At 40.0% G+C, this 17,644-nt stretch overlaps 1 protein-coding gene across 2 annotated transcripts in view; it reads left to right on the forward strand.

The window, feature by feature from the left end:
• The window catches only part of PRDM10 (PR/SET domain 10), a 95,969-nt gene that overhangs the window by 31,880 nt on the left and 46,445 nt on the right, over positions 1 to 17,644 (forward strand). For both annotated transcript variants that reach the window (XM_059413835.1, XM_059413843.1), the window contains exons 2-4: positions 1,463 to 1,654; positions 3,956 to 4,120; positions 5,904 to 5,963. In XM_059413835.1, coding sequence (XP_059269818.1) covers positions 1,586 to 1,654; positions 3,956 to 4,120; positions 5,904 to 5,963 — 294 coding nt within the window. In that variant the 5' untranslated portion in view covers positions 1,463 to 1,585. The remainder of the gene's footprint in view (positions 1 to 1,462; positions 1,655 to 3,955; positions 4,121 to 5,903; positions 5,964 to 17,644) is intronic.

Raw genomic sequence — 17,644 nt, forward strand, 5'->3', positions numbered from 1 at the left:
TCTGTCAAATAAATAAATAAGGGGCGCCTGGGTGGCTCAGTGGGTTAGGCCGCTGCCTTCGGCTCAGGTCATGATCTCAGGGTCCTGGGATCGAGTCCCGCATCGGGCTCTCTGCTCAGCAGGGAGCCTGCTTCCTTCTCTCTCTCTGCCTGCCTCTCAGTGTACTTGTAATTTCTCTCTGTCAAATAAATAAATAAAATCTTTAAAAAAAAATAAATAAATCTTTAAAAAAAAAGAATATGCTTTTTGGCTTATTTCCGTTAATAATGGGAAAAATTCTGACTGGATCTGGGCCAATGGTCTTCCTTACCTTTGGTGTAGTGGTGTTCTGAGCGGTTTTACCTTTCCCGTTTATGCCTGCTGCTTTAATGGGATGGCGGGAGGAGGTATATCAGGCGTGGCTGCTCCATTAAACAGCTAAATCTCACATGAGTCTTAACATGTCCATGATTTATCACCATCAGAAGGGAAGATTGATTTCCTTAAAATACTATTTTGGAAAAATTAAAAAAAAATGGAAAAAAACCACCTATCTTGGAAAAGATTTCAAGATGTAGATTTAGTGCAGGTTGATGTTTATTAAGGTTTGTGATTTGTTCATTAATTGATCCTGCATTAACCAAATGGGAAACAGAATTACATTTATATTCACCAGATTGTGGCCCCCAAAATTCAGTCTTCTCTGCCTGCCATTTTCCTGTTTTTGTGACTTTTATTATTCTGCTGTTCATTTCGCATAGGTGGTGTAGGAAGTCAGTGTCTAAGCAAGTGTGCAGGGGACAGCTGAGCTGGGCTGTGCAACAGTCAGGCTTGGGTATGAACCCATCACTTACCTACATTTACTGTCTAGAAACCTTGTTCTCCTCATCAGCAGAACTCAGAGATATACCTGCAGCATTCTATTTTAGTCTATGTTGTTGACCTTCAGTATTTATTCATTTATTTACTTTTAAAAAAAAATATTTTATTTATTTATTAGAGAGACAGAGATCACAAGTAGGCAGAGAAGCAGAGAGAGCGAGCAGGGGAAGCAGGCTCGCAGCTGAGCAGAGAGCCCAATGTGGGGCTCGATCCCAGGACCCTGAGAACATGACCTGAGCTGAAGGCAGAGGCTTTAACCCACTGAGCCACCCAGGCGCCCCATCATTCATTTACTTTTTAAGTAAACTACCCCCAACATGAGGTTTGAACTCATGACCCTGAGATTAATAGTCATGTGCTCTATGGACTGACCCAGCCAGGAGCCCCAGACCTTTAGTATTTTTAGTGAGGGTTACACCTACCTGATGAGTGTCTAGAACATAGCAAGCATGCAATACATTGTATTATCATTACAAATAATTTTTCCATTTTCATCTTTTTGTCCAGATATGTTATTTTTTTCCCTTTGTGGTTGAAACTATAATTTATTAAAATGTATTCATCTATTAAAGAACTTGGTTCACTTTCTCTTTTTCTTCAGGCACGTTGCAGAGAGGTCTTTCTGTCCTTCATGAACCCGCACGTGGTAGACAGATGACTGTCCTCTGCCCGGTGCTGCTCTAGGTGCCCCGGACGGACGCGGAGCTGTCCAGCAGGGGGAAGGATGGATTCCAAAGATGAGAGCTCACATGTGTGGCCCACATCTGCCGAGCACGAAGAGAATGCCGCACAGGTGAAGAACGGTCTTTCCAGCGTGGGGCTGGGAGCGGTATTTCAGTTGGGTCGGTTTGCTGACAGCTAAAGAAATACCAGCTTCGCTGTAGTGAGAGTAGCTGGGAGGGAGGGGATGTGCAGGACCAGCACAGGCGGAATACGGAGGGTTTTGGCACTTCGAATGCTCCACAAGTATGGGTCACTATGATTTACAAGGGCTCAGGGACCACCCACAGGCTTCTCTGCCACTTCTGCAACTTACTGTTATGTTTGTTTCACTGCCTGGTTTTATTTTATATTCTTAGTGCTGAAAGCCTCCAACTGGAGTGTTTCTTTCCTGTTACCTAGTATAAGGTTTTGATTCTTCATCTTTAATGAAGTACAAAGTATGTCTACTGAGTGGCTTTTTCTTTTCTTTCAAATTCAGAACGTAAAGGTCTAATGGCAAGCTGTCCCATCGAGTCAGCCACCTGGAAGGCCAGTCACGTATCCAAATGCTGCTGTGATGGATGATCACGGCCTTTTGGACTGTGGTCATAACCAGCAGCGTGTTATTTTGACTATTCTTAGCAAAGGCAAATGTCTGCTTTTTTGATGTGGATTTGAATTCTGGGAACAGTCCACAGTCATAAGGAATCCAGTGTGGCCAAAGTATAAAACTTAATTTTTAAGCATTGTAATAAATATGCAATTTTAAGTTAGTTTTTCATTAACTTACATAACCTTAGTATTATTACCAAAATCAGGATGTTAACACTAAAGACTTAAATATACACATTTACTTAAGTAATATGGCAAATATTGCAATAAATAAAATTAGTTTCCTGGTATGATTTAAAGTTTGAGTCTGAATACTTAAAAAAAAAAAATGTTCTAGTGATGCTTCCAGCAGGGTAACTGAGAATGCTGTTCTGATTCTCATAGAAACCATGTGAAGACAACTTTCATGTAGCTGTGTATTTTGGTGTATTTTGTTTATGAGTGAAAATGTAGTCCATTCAAAAAACAGGGTCACCATTTTGTAGGTAATTGGATAGTAAACAGCAGAGCTCAACCCCCCTCATTGCTCTCCCTCTTCCCAGTTGTTTCTTTTCCTAGCCAAGAACTCTGATTTAGCAAGATACTGTGCGATGGAGACCAAGTTTCAATGTTAATGCACAGATCTAAAGCCAAAAAGTTATCTTGCAGCACTTCAAGCTGTGCCAATTGTTAGAAGTCCAATTCTTGCAATATACAAACTGTATCTTCATGGACAAATCAAATTTGTGTAGAAGTTGGACAATATACTTAGTTTAAAAGTGGAAGTTTGTTTTATTTCTGTTTGATTGCATTTGGTCTCCAGGTTTCTTTCTGGGGATTAAATTTCCTCATATCGTTTTTGGAATCTACTGCTTCCCACTGGAAAAAAACTGAAATAAAAAAAGTTAGGTCCAAAGCCAGGAAAGCATAAGAGTAAAGATTCTAACTAACGTTGATATCAGCACATAAATTATTTCTCTCCCAAGTGTGTGCTTTGGCCATCTGCTTCCATACCTTCAATATCAGGTATCAGGCTGTGTGCCAAGCTCTAGCCTTCAAGAAGTCAAACCTCCTAAGCGGACTATCCAGAAAGCATTTTATAGAATTTAGTTTCTGCTTTCATTCTTGGTAGGTAGAAAATTATTTACCCTGGTGACAACTGAAATGGTTTTCCAAAACCCTTTAAAAGTACTAGACTAGAATTTTCTGTGTCTTTATCTTACTGGCAAGGAAGAGGTCTGTAACATTCATTGACTCAGCATACGCTTACTGCCATGCCTCCAGTATAGCCTTGGAGTGTGAAAAAAACATGTAGGAAAGAAAGTGACCTTGTTTTAATATGTCTGAAGAAAGGCACTATTAATTATAAAGCAGAATATTAATCATGTGTTGAGGGCAATTGGCTTTTGAGTTGACATTGTTTTACATTGCAGAATAATTTGTATTTCGTATTTTGGTTATGTGGTCAACCAGGAATCTTCAGTCACATTTCCAGGATCAGGTGACTGCTCCCTCATGATTTCCCAAAAGAGATGTCTGCACTGGACATTTGGGGCCAAGAAGAATTTATATCAGTTGCCTGATATTAACTAGCAAATCAGTGACAAGGATTCCTTCCTTGCATCCTGTCCCCAAGTCTCTAACAGTGTAGATGACTAGGGTGTATCAGTTCTCATACTTCTTTCATTGGGAATATTTTAGAGATACAACTGTGGACTGTGCTTGGTCAGCCAGGTATCTTTGTGAGATTGGTTTTGTTCTACAAGGATACTTGCTATATACTTGCTGCTTTCTGCCCCAGGTGCACTTTGTTCCTGACGCTGGAACTGTGGCTCAGATTGTCTACACCGATGACCAGGTTCGTCCGCCCCAGCAGGTGGTGTACACGGCAGATGGTGCCTCCTACACTTCAGTGGACGGGCCTGAGCACACACTGGTGTACATCCATCCTGTGGAAGCCGCACAGGCATGTGAAGGGTTACTGTTTCTAGTTTGTTTGTTAATTGGTTAACTCCCCACTGACTTATGTTTATTTTCTGTCCTCCCTGGGCTAGGTGCTGGTGATGCAAGATATGATTCAGATACAATCTGTGCTTTTCAGGAGCTTATAACTAACTTGGCAGAGGAAGATACGCTTTATTTAAATTAAATATAGTAGGAGGTTAGAGTGCTAGCCTCCTCTGAGTTCTTGTCCCAGCAACCGTGGACTAGCTTACCAACTTGTTACTTTTCTGAAGTATCAAGAACCAAGTCAAAAATGGCATTTAGTTCTGTATAGCTTAATCACAGATGGATCAATAAAAACATACAGATTATTTCAGTGAAAGGTGTAAGCAAAAAGTCCTATTGGCTTATTAATAATTGACTGATTTGTAGAACTATAATAGAAGCAAAGGTAAAAGCTGTGCAGTTAGAACTGCTTTCTTTTATTTTTTTCTCAGTGACTTGGCGTGTTAGTTTCCAAATACAAGACACAAACAAATATGTAAATGTCAGTTTGCATGTTAGCGCTTTAGAATGTAAAGAGATCTTTTAAATATACTAAAACAAACAAACAAACAAAAACAAGTTTCATACTTTTGTAGTGGAATCTTGGTAATAAAAATTTGCCCTCATGGAATATTTAATCAAGGGGCTCAAATCACACCCAAGAAGAAATGGGGCCCATCTAATTGAAAACTTCTAAATCTATATAAATGAAAGTCACCAAGTAGTCAGATGGTACTTTTAGGATGTCTCTACTTAGTTTTAATCCCCTGACTATATTAAAACAAGTTCGGATAGTTTATGTAAAGAATGTCCTGTAGGCAACTTATTATTGTGTTACTGAATGTCTGATTTTTGATAATTTAAAAATTTATTTTATTTTAGTAATCTATGCCCAATGTGGGGCTCAAATTCGCAACCCCAAGATCAAGAGTCACATGCTCTTTTGATTTTTAATAATTTTTAAATAGCAAGTCTAAGAAATCATACAACTGACTGAAATTCCTAGATGTACCTCTGGAATCAGAACTGAACCATAGTTTTTATTCCTCTGGGTTTGCTAAAGGCTTGGGCAGAATATTTTTCTGGATTGGTGATTTTCTGTGGTACCTTGACTAAAATGATTTTGAAGATTTTCCTTCTCTAGTTAATTCTGCTGTATCATGACCCAAATTATGTGTTTCAGTAAGACCTTTTAAAAATTATGATTTTTACTAACTTTATGCAGGAATGAATCTATGGAACATTAAATTCAGTTTATTTCCCTTCTACTTTTTTGGTAATGAGCACACATTTATATATATTTGAAAACTATCCTTGTGTATATGTTAGTCTTCTGTGTGTCTGTATGTCTCCATCCATTTTCACTTAATCCCAAGTCTACTCCTGTGGTACACAGTGTGATGTGTGAACGTATGCGCCCTTGTTCATGCCATGTCTTACATTTTTGTGACATACCTTTTTTAATTAGCTCTGACATTCAACCACGAGAGATTTTGCTTAAGGGTAAAATTGTCAAGTATGTTAGCCAGTTGAGATGGTTAACTTACATAATCTCTTTGGAACCATCTGAATGAAAGGTTTTAGCTAAAAGTAAGATTACTGTCTTTATCTTCTTTATTAATGAAGGATTATTACTAGCTATATGGAAATGAAGTCTGCCAAGAATTAGTGCTTAGCAGTAGGATAATTTTTCCTGTGTAGGCAAACTGTCTAAAGATTTATTGATAGGTTTTTTTCCTGTTGTTGTTTCTTTTGTCTAGACTCTGTTTACAGACCCAGGGCAGGTAGCTTATGTCCAACAGGATGCTACAGCTCAGCAGGTAATGAGTCGCTTTTTTGCCTTTTTATTGTTTTTCATTCCCTGGAATGCACTGCCCCCCTCCAACCCACCCCAGCCCTCTGCACCCTGCGTCCTCTGGTTGTCTACTTCTTATGTATTAAGAATGGTCTTTACTTACTTTAATGAAAACAAAGCAAAACAACACTAACGCATTATAATCAGTGCATACTGAAATAGTCTGGTAAAAAAAAATGATTTGTCATGGAAATTTAAAAAACAAGTATATTAATAAGATATTGGTTCAAATTCTAAAGAATAATCCTGAAGTTTTAAGTGTCTCTTTTTGGAAATTTGGAAACATTTGGGTAGTTTGTCTATTTTAAATATTGAGGAAAAAATTTCTGCTTAAATGACATACAAATTTGATAGCAATCTTCCTCATTTTAGCTTCTTGAAAAATTGAGATTTTTCATAATTTTCTTTTATTTTTAAAATTTTTTAGAAGATTTTATTTATTGATTTAGGGAAAGTGTGAGCAAACTATGGAGGTGGGGGGAGGTGGGCAGAGGAAGAGAGAGAGAGAGAGAGAGAGAGAAAATCTCCAGTGGACTCTGTGTGGAGCCTGACGTGGGACTTGATCTTAAATGATCCTGAGATCATGATCTGAGCCGAAATCAAGAGTTGGAGGCTTACCCGACTGAGCCACCCAGGCGCCTCCTTTTTGGTTTTCTTTTAAAAAGCGTTTTTCCTTTTATCCATGTTTCTACTATCTCCTATTTGACTTGGAGGGATTTCTTCCTTGTTTTTATCTGGGTTGTGAAAGTGATAAGATATAGAAGCTAGATGCCCCTGGTCTTACTCTAAAGGGAATATGGATCCAAATAAGTTTGATTTCCCTGCCGGCGAGTATGACTGCTATTTAGCTGTACCACTGAGCATCATGAGTGATTATCAAGAAAATTCCCATTAGCAAGCACTTTGTGCCTTTAAATCTTTTTTGGTAGATGATTCAGATACTTTCATTTTAAAATTTGAAAAGTGGACAGTAGTTCTGTTAATACTATTTATGAAATCTAGAGAAAATTCTGAGGAGTCTTTGTCCTATAAGTTATAGTTGAATTTATTCCTGATTGATAGTAATCTGCAAGCTTGTGGCGTCTGTGAACTTGAATGAGCATTTGTCTTAATCTGTTTAGGCTGCTGTAATAGAATCCAAAACACTGGATGGCTTATGAACAATAGAAATTTATTTCTCCCAGTTCTGGAGGGGTGGGGGGCGTCGAAGATCAAGGGGCTGACAGATTCTGGTCAGGGCTTACTTCCTGGATCACAGGCAGCAGGCTTCTTGCTCAGGCCTCGTATGACTGAAGGGGCAAGTGAGCTCTGTGGGCTTCTTTTTTTCCTTTTTTAAAGATTAATTTTTTTTTTTTCTAGTTTTAAGTAGGCTCTACACCCTACATGGGGCTTCAAGTTACAACTCCAGGATCAAGAGTCACATGCTCTCCAGACTGAGGCAGCCTTGGAGTCTGGGTTTTTGTAAGGATGCTAATCCTGTTCATGAGGGCTCCGTCTTCAATACCTAATCGCCTCTCAGAGGCCCCACATAATACTGTCACACTGAGGATTAGCTTGCTTTCTTTTCTTTTTTCTTTCTTTTCTTTTTTTAAAGACTTCATTTATTTATTTGGGAGACAGAGAAAGAGAGAGAAGGAACTGGGAGGAGAGGGAGGCGCAGACTGTCCACTGTCCACTGATCAGGGAGTCATCATATCCTCTAAACTGCACTCGAGATGGGTCCTGTGTTGTCCTTGGCTCCTGCTGTGAGGACAAGGGCATCAGCACCCGGACAGTTCCTCCCACAGTCCTCTTCTTCGCTGTTCTGTTGTTAGGTGCATTATAATTGTGACTGATAAATTCATGTCCTGTTCAGTAACCACAGTTGTTTAGAGTTTTGCTCCATTCTCTGCTGGCATTTAATTTGTAGAAATGTTGAGTCTAATTTATTTTCCTCATTTCTTTTCTCCTTTTCTCCGCCTGCTTGGTACTTTCTTTCTTTCTTTTTTTTTTTTTTTTTAAATATTTTATTTATTTATCAGAGAGAGAGAGGGGGAGAGAGCGAGCACAGGCAGACAGAATGGCAGGCAGAGGCAGAGGGAGAAGCAGGCTCCCTGCCGAGCAAGGAGCCCGATGTGGGACTCGATCCCAGGACACTGGGATCATGACCCCAGCAGAAGGCAGCTGCTTAACCAACTGAGCCACCCAGGTGTCCCTGGTACTTTCTTTATTGTTGAAGTTTTTCTTCGAAGTCTAATGATTTTGCCTGCATATGAATCAGAATTTCCTAGGACAGTATGTGTCCTTCAAATGTATAGGTTAAGACTTTATTTCAGCGAAGTTTTCATCTGTCCGACCTTTGAAAATCTTTTCAGTTTCATTTGGTATGTTCACTTTTCAGGAACATCAATTCCAAGTATATTGACTCTTGGCATTCCATACCTAACCTATTCTTGATAATCATTTCTTTTTTTAAAGATTCATTTGTTTGAGAGAGAGAGAGAGAGAGAGAGAGAGAGCGAGTGCTGGCAAATGCACGAGCAGGGTGAGAGGCAAAGGGAGAGGAGAGAGAGCATCTCAAGCAGACTCCCCTCTGAGGCCCGAGCCTGATGAGGAGCTCCATCCCAGGACGCTGGGATCATGACCTGGGCCGAGGGCAGATGCTTAACAGACTGAGCCACACAGGTACCCCTATAATCATTTTAAAAAATATTTTATTTTTCTTTCTTCATTTAAATATTTTATTTATTTATTTGTCAGAGAGAGAGAGAGAGAGAACAAGCAGGGGGAGAGGCAGGCAGAGGGAGAAGCAGGTTTCCGGCTGAGCAAGGAGCCAGATGCAGAATTTGATCCCAGGATGGTGGGATCATAACCTGAACCGAAGGCAGGCACTTACCTAACTGAACCACCCAGGCGTCCCCCCAACAGTCATTTTTATAGCTATTCTTTTTCATGTTATTTATGTAGTTTCCTTTATGTTCACCATATTTCTTGCTGTGTTTTTCACTTTTTAGTTAACTTATACATACAGGAAAGTACAAAAGATTGTAAGCATATAGTGCAATGATGTATCCCCAAGTGCATGCAGTAGAGAATACATCATTCCCAGCTCCTGAAAGCCAACCTCATGCTTCTCCCCAATCACTTCTTCCTTTCTCCTCACAGAGAACTGCTCTCCTGCTTGCTAACATCATAGATTAATTTTCTGTGGTTTTGAACTGTCTATAAATGGAAATACTTACCATTTCCTTTCTTCATGGCTTCTCTTGTTCAACATGATGCTGGCTAGGGGAGACCTCTTCCCATTGTTGGGTGTAGCTGTGGGGTTTTGTTTCCTTCTAGTGTTACTGAAATCTAGTATTGAGTTTTATGAATGTACCACAATATACATTCAAGACTGTGATCTTTTCTCCACTTTGTTCTTTGAGAGTTTCTTGGCCCATTGCTTTTCCATAAATATGTTAGAATCAACCTGGAAGTTTCCATGAACGTCCTACAGGATTTCCATTGGAATTTCACTGTATATATGAGTCAGTTTGTGAAGAACTGTTTATAATTTTGAGACCTCCATTCTGTGAACATGATATACCATACATTTAAAATAAAAGTTAAAAAATTGTCTTCAGGTAGAGTCTTACAACATCTTTCAATAGATTTATTCCTAGATATTTGGTGTGTTTTGATGGTATTATAAATGGTATACTTTTTAAAAAATTTTCATCTTCTAACTTTTATTTTGGATTTTCTTGATAATTAGTCATGTTGTCTGTGAATACTGACAATTTTCTTTGTTTTCAATCCTTCCCAAACCTTATATCTTTTAATTTTACGTCTTTTTTTGTTCCCTCTTTGGTCTCATGGCTGGGATCTCTAATACATTGTTAGACAGAAGTGGTGCTAGTAGGTTTCTTTTTTTTTCCTTCCTGCTCTTAGAGGATTTTCACTTTTTTTTTTTTGAGGATTTTCACTATTAAGAATGATGTGCATGATGCGTAATATAGGATTTTTATAAAAAGAATACCCTTAATCAGCTGAAGAAAGTTCTCTTTATTTTTACTTTTTTTTTTTTTAAAGATTTTATTTATTTATTTGACAGAGATCACAAGTAGGCAGAGACAGGCACAGAGAGAGGAGGAAGCAGGCTCCCTGCGGACCCTGGGATCTTGACCTGAGCCAAAGGCAGACACTTAACCCACTGAGCCACCCAGGCACCCCTGGATTTTCTTGATAATTAGTCATGTTGTCTGTGAATACTGACAATACTCTTTGTTTTCAACCCTTCCCAAACCTTATATCTTTTAATTTTTTGTTTCCTCTTTTGTCTCATGGCTGGGATCTCTAATACATTGTTGGACAGAAGTGGTGCCAGTAGGTTTCTTTTTTTTTCCCTTCGTGCTCTCAGAAGGATTTTCACTTTTTTTTTTTTAAGATTTTATTTATTTATTTGACAGACAGAGATCACAAGTAGGCAGAGAGGCAGGCAGAGAGAGAGGAGGAAGCAGGCTCCCCGCTGAGCAGAGAGCCCCATGTGATGCGGGACTCAATCCCAGGACCCTGAGATCATGTTGAAGGCTTAACCCATTGAACCACCCAGGCGCCCCAAGGATATTCACTATTAAGAATGATGTGCAATATAGGATTTTTATAAAAAGAATACCCTTAATCAGCTGAAGAAAGTACTCTTTATTTCTACTTTTTTTTAAAAAAAAAGACTTTATTTGTTTATTTGACAGACAGAGATGATAAGTAGGCAGAGAGGCAGGCAGAGAGAAGGGGAAGCGGGCTCCCTGCTGAGCAGAGATTCCCGATGCAGGGCTCCATCCCAGGACCCTGGGATCATGACTGGAGCCAAAGGCAGAAGCTTTAACCCACTGAGCCACTGAGGCGCCCCATGTCTACTTTTTAATGACTATTGATTATTAATGATATTGATTATTATTCATGCATATTGAGTTTTGTCAAATGTTTTTTCTGAATCTGTTGAGCTTTTTTCCCCTTTTCTGTTAATATGGTGAATTATAGTCATTGATATTTATAAATTAAGTCAGCCATGCACTGGGATAAGTGCTGCTTGCTACTTTTCATATGTGTCTGAATTTGGATTTGATGTGCTAATACTGTGTTTAGGGTTTTGCATATTTATTCAGTAATCCATTGCATTTTCAGCCAGAGTATTAGATTTCTTTTCTTTTCTTTTTTTGATTTTTTTTCTCTTAGAGTAGCTTCCAAATATCAAATCAAATATATTGTATACCAGAACTAATATAACATGTCAATTATATCTCATAAAACAAAAACAAACAAAACAAAGGTAGCTTTCATCTGATTGATTTTTTTCTTTTAATGGCATCCTGAAAAGCTATACTATCATCATTGACTGTCTAGTATTCTATTTTAAGAGCTTACTATTGTTTATATTCTGTTTATTGTTTTACATGTATGTTACTTTTTTTTTCTGCTACTATATAGAACATTGCCATAGATGTCGTATCAGCTTATTTCCTTAGAATAAATCCCCAAGAAGAAATGATGGAGACTAGAGGTATTCATATTTAAAATTATTTAAGAACCAAGATTTTTTATGAAAGTGAAAAAAGATACAAATGTAAAAATCAGGGCACCTGGGTGGCTCAGTCATTAAGTGTCTGCCTTCTGCTCTGGTTATGATCCTAGGGTTCTGGGATCTAGCCCCGCATCTGGCTCCTGGATCAGTAGGAAGCCTGCCTCTCCCTCTCCCACTTCCCCTGGCTTGTGTTCCCTCTCCAGCTGTCTCTCTCTCTGTCAAATAAATAAATAAAATCTTAACACCCCCAACACATGTACAAAAACAAGTGTAAAAATCAAACAAGTTAAATAAAAATCCAGAATCTTAAAACTGAATTAGAATATTAGCATGAATTCATAATATATTTTCTCTTAAAACATATATTGTCTAGTTTGGGCCTCTAAAATTGTTTAGCCAGAGTCATCAATGCAGTAGCAGTGTGCCAGTGTGGTCTCCAACACATTTTTCCAGTAAAAGAGATCAGGGCTTCTTACGGAAATGGCAGATTCTAGTTCTGGGGCAGGAAGTGTGCAAGATGTGCCTGAAATGTCATGTCTTATCAGAATGCGAGGAAGTTAGTGAAAATTCTGGGGTCCTATGGAAAGAACTCATGATCTGGCTTGAAGGGGCCAAAATGAGGCATTTGACCTGTAAAAACAGGAAAATATCTACAATATATTGAAATGCATTAAATATATTTAAAATTCATAAATTTATACTAATATTAAGAGAAATAACTCCATCTATCTTTGAGGATGCTGAGGTACCACCACATTATTAAAAAAACTGGTAAATGATGGGAAGGAATCCAGCCTTTCTCTCTGAGTGTTACTTAGGTAAACAATTACTTAATGAGGGAAATTTCTTTATAGAAGCATTCCAGCTAATAAATAAAGAGGAGATGACTGGCTTGGAAAATCGCCATTTTTCATTTCTTAATGAAATGGGGATCTAGGCAATGATCATCAACTACAGCCTAAAACCATAGGAAAAAGCTGATGAGGCACTTTATAATGGATGGATCAGCCCAACCCTTGGGACGTTGTTAATATCACTAAGAAGAGAGAGCCATTCATTATAGGCCTCCTGGTGTTGTGGACCTCCTTTTGCATTTTTATCACATATGAAGTATTCCTCCCAAAAAACTGAACCTGAATCCGATTGAGTCTCCAGATTCCACTTCCAGCTTGCAGGAAGCCCAGTAGACAGAATGGAACAAATAAGAGACCCACAAGGATGCAATCAGCTAAGTCTGACTGTGGGACAAATGGCTTATTTCTTCCACATGTAAATTATGAAGGAAAAGAAGGGGAATGGGAATTTATAGATTCAAGGAGACTTCACAGACATATCAGATGCAGTATGTGAACCTTGTTTAGGTCCTGATTTCAGCAAACTAACTGTTAAAAACAGCAGTATGAGACAGTTGGGGGAAATTCTAACATCTACTAGATATTTGATGATATTAAGGAATGACTTTTTTTTAGATATGGTAATACATAAAATATGTAAGTCCTTTTCCTTTCAAGATGTCTACTAAGCCATTTACAGATGAAAATATAGTTCGGAGGTTTGTTTCAAAACTATCTAGTGAGGGGGGACGTGGGTGGGAGAATAATTGACATAAGGTTAGCCAAGAGTTGATAATTGTCGAAGCCGAGCGATGCGTGAAATTTATCGGTGCTAGTCTCTGGGGTTGACACATGTTTGACACTTGTTATTGTAAATGGGAAAGTTATTTTCATAAGACTTTCTAAATGGCTTTCAGATGCTGGAAAAATTTACATTCCCACCAACATTACATGAGAATACCTGCTTTCACTCACCCTTGCCACACTAAATATTTGCATTCTTTTAAAACTTTGCCAATCTGATAGGCATTTTGTTGTTTTAATATTAAGGCATGGTTTTAATTAGAACTTTTGCTGCCACTGGCACCTCAAAGAGCCCTTCATCTTCTTTAATCTCCAGAAACAGTCTGCTCGTTTCACATTTTGTAGTCAGATAGCTCTGTGAACCCTGGCATTACAAGGGAGTATAACTGTTGGCTTCATACCTTGCCGTACTGCTGTTTCCTTTCAGCCAGCACGGCTTTTATTTCTGGCTGCAATAAATACCTCCGAGATTGTCAGTTTATTCTGTGACCTGGAAAAATTCTGGGTAGAAAGTTAGAGTGAGAGTTCAACACAGTTGATGGGTACCACCCCCCACCCCGCCACTCTCTCCTTGCCCTTCCCTTCCCCCCGCCCTTGGCTACAAGTTTCCTATCTTCAACTGTTTACAGTGGTAGCAAAATTCACTTGAAGCCTTTTTCATATATGCCTTCCCTTGTCCTTAAGAAAGGTACTGGCAGTCTCTAGACCTAGAAGCACAGTCTCCCCTTTGTTTGTGAAAGTGAACATGTGTGACTCCCCACACACTGAGAAGGAAATATGCTACACTGGTAATTGGTCTCAGTAGGAATCCAGAAGCATTCTGTTGTGTTTGCTGCTGTCCAATGTAGTTTCATATTCCACTTCTCAGATAAATTGTATCCTGAAATGCATTATGTAATTTCAGAAATAATTACAGAGAATGGTATTAAGTGGGAAGGAGAAAGTATGCCGTAATTTTAACAAATTTGTTCTCCCTTTTACCATGTTTTATTGTGCATGACAAAGTGCACAGGATTAAGGTTCTTGTTGCTTCTTCCCTTCCTCTAAGTGAAAATCGGCACACATAGCTCACCTCTTTCCCCGCGGGGCTGATGCCTCAGGGGCAGGTGTGGTCACCTTGTTGCTCTGGTATTCAAGGCGTGTGTGAAGTTTACTCCTCCCTGTTCCCTCTTCCACCAGAACAGACTTAACTCCACAGGGGCCGCTGTGATGTAGAGGAAAAGGCAGGGCAGAGTCAGAATTTGAATTCATCTCTGTCACTTAGAAGCAGTGTGGTAATCTTGCCTGGCCTCAAAGAAATTTAAATCCAGGCCTTGCTCTCCAGAAATGTCAGTTGAATTGGAATTATTCATTAAACAAATGCACGAAGCTTGCCTACTGTGTGTTAATAAGGTCTGAGCTACCTAGAAATACACAGCGGGCGACCTAGTCGTGATTATCATGAGCCCCTTTGTCCCTTTCTAACCGCAGCTCACATGATTCTGGTCTACACGCAACCTGTGTTTCGGCATCAGTTCTTGAACATAATGCTGAAGTGTTCGAGCCTTGTCTTTGCGACAGCCTTTAAGAGAGTTCCAGCCAGGGTGTGTGGGGGGGAGGTTGTTGGTAGTGTTTTCATGTCAGCTTTCTCAGCAGTGGTGAGAAGCCAGCAGTAACCCTGTCTAACTGCAGTGTTTCTAGCAGCATCTGTTGAAGAAAAAAAAATACATCACAACTTCCCTGGAATGACTCTGGATTCCTGAATTCCTTCTTTCTGGTCGGCTCTGCAGAGGGATAACAAATGTGTATGGAGTTCAGGTTGATATATATGCTTTAGTTTGTTTATGGTGTGGTGACATTCATCACCAACGCTGGCCTGAAATTTAAGTGGCTTAAAATTGAGGGGTGAGAATGGAACGGTGCTCTGAGACAGCAGGATAGCTTGGCAGCAGGATCAGGTGGGAGTTTGGGGGCGGGGGGTGCGATGGCACCCGCGGGTTCATTGCCAGAAGTCTCCTGCTCTTTCTGTTTTTATTGACATTGAAGCATCTCCCAGAACTGTCCTCGTATATAAAGCCTCTAAAGGCCCCGAGCCAGAGACGGAGTGTCACATACAAGTCTGGCTCCTGGGTGAAATGGATGTGTGTTTAAACACGTGTGCGTTGTTTCGAGGTAATTGGTTCTAGCCGCTCCTAGAGCCCGAGTGTTTCCGATGCCTGGCGGGGGTCCTCAGCTGCTGGGCAGGTGGGATTCTGTAAACACACACAATGCTCTTTCTTCATGGAGTTGAAGAAGCTCTCAGAAGCACAACTGAAAAAGGATTTTTTTGTGAATATAGTAGAGTTCCTTTATACGCCTGAAAGGATTGATGTCATTTCCTAAAGGTCCAAATGTATTTCTAGAATGAATCTCCATCGAATCTCTGTGACATGCTCAGCCATCTTGTAAGGTTGTGGAGGACATATGTGGTATCTTGGTCCTTCAAGGACTTATGATAATAATCATCGATTCTTAACTAACATTACACACTTCCTAAATGCCAGATACTCTACTACCGACCTCACGTACGTACTGTATCATTTATTCTTCAGAGTAGCAGATACTGTATGCATTGCTATGTCCATTTTGCAGATAAAGAAGCTGAGGTTCAGAGCTTCAGAAACTGAGGTTCCCCTCGCCCCTACCCAAGTGGTGGAGCCAGGATTTTGATCCAAGTTTGTGTGGCTCCAAAGCCCATGGTCTACTTCCCTGAGGTGCCATTGGAGAGGCAAGAAGGGCTCACAGGAAAATCCATACTAATTGAAATCTAGATGGTGATTGGCAATGGGTACAAAGGTATGAGGGCCAGCTAATACATGATATGTTGGAATCAAGATGCTTAAAGATCTTGGCAGATTGGAAGAACAGAAAAAGTGATAAATTGAAATATACTGCTGATAAATGCAAAACTCCCCCCTGCCACACCCTCACACATTTAAGTAAAAAATCAGCTATTTAAGTCATGAGGAGGAGTAAAATGGCTTAATAGCATGGTGTGAGAGGGAAAGTACTCAGGGATTTTAGTGATTTGCCAGTTCAAACTGGGTCAGCAGTAGAACAATGGCTGTCATAAATGCTAATGTAATCTGAAGCCATATTTATCAAGAAATGTGGAATCCATTAAGGAATGAATGAAGACAACAGGATGATGAGGGATCTGGCAATTGGGCCATGTGAACATGATTGAATGAATTAGGGGTTTTGGTCTTGAACTATTTGAAGACCTTCGTGTCTCCACGGATTCTGTCTCCCTAGAAGGGGAAGGTGTAGGTCCCGCCCACTGATGCACATGTGGAGACCTTGGCCCCGCAGAACTGCCCCTGAATCATCCCAAATGATTCGGGCTGTCCGGTGAGGTGATGAAATGTTGGAGCAGAGGCTGGATGATGTTGTGGATCGGGATTCCGGACTCCAGATGCTGCAGGGGTCAGAGCAGAGAAGCGTTGGGAGGCCTGGAGTGGTCAGGGATGGTTTGTGGAGAAACTGGACCACTACCGGGTTTGGAAGATTGGAAAGGGAAGAACATTCTAGGAGAGGATGACAACATAGGAGAAGATAAAGAAAAATGGAGTAGGCATTTAAAAAACTTGATTTATTCATTGAACAGGAAAGGGACATGGCTGGAGTATGATTTATGGTGCTAATTAGGCAGGAGAAAGAAGATTAAATAAATGAATCTGGGGTCCCATGGAACCCCAAGACACTTATTCGGGCAGGGAGCTTTTTAAGGTGCCATTTATTTTTTTGCTAGTATATTTGGTAAGGTAGTAGTAACCCAATACATGCCCCACACCTTCTCTTATTCCTAAAAGACTAATTTTAGCCTGAAACAAATAAACATCTCTTTCATTTACTTAGAAACTTCAGCCTCTCTGAAGTCTGTAAAAGGAGGCTGTTAACCACTAAATTTTACAGCTGGGTATTGTACCATGTATTTAGTTTTAAAAGTGAAGTGGTTGGGGGCGCCTGGGTGGCTCAGTGGGTTAAGCCGCTGCCTTCGGCTCAGGTCATGATGTTGGGGTCCTGGGATCAAGTCCCACATCTGGCTCTCTGCTCAGCAGGGAGCCTGCTTCCCTCTCTCTCTCTCTCTGCCTGCCTCTCTGCCTACTTGTGATCTCTCTCTGTCAAATAAATAAATAAAATATTAAAAAAAAAATTAAAAAAAAAAAGTGAAGTGGTTGAAGATAGATCAGATCATCACATACACGGTGTCGTGGTTACCCTGAAAAGGCAGGAGGGACCCCACCCGACTTAAAATGAGGTTCAGATGTTGAGACACAATACCACACATGCACCGAGAGGGTGTGGAAAGGTTTTAGAAGCCTCAGGGGAGATAGGGCACACACTAAAGAAGGGAGCACCCAGGCTGTCCTATCAGCTTTCCCAGAGGTGAGGCAAAAATGAAGGCAGATCCGTTGCCACCTAGAGACGGAAATAATGTCTTCTTCA

Source organism: Mustela nigripes, chromosome 1, assembly GCF_022355385.1.
Source record: "Mustela nigripes isolate SB6536 chromosome 1, MUSNIG.SB6536, whole genome shotgun sequence".
Lineage (NCBI taxonomy): Eukaryota > Metazoa > Chordata > Mammalia > Carnivora > Mustelidae > Mustela > Mustela nigripes.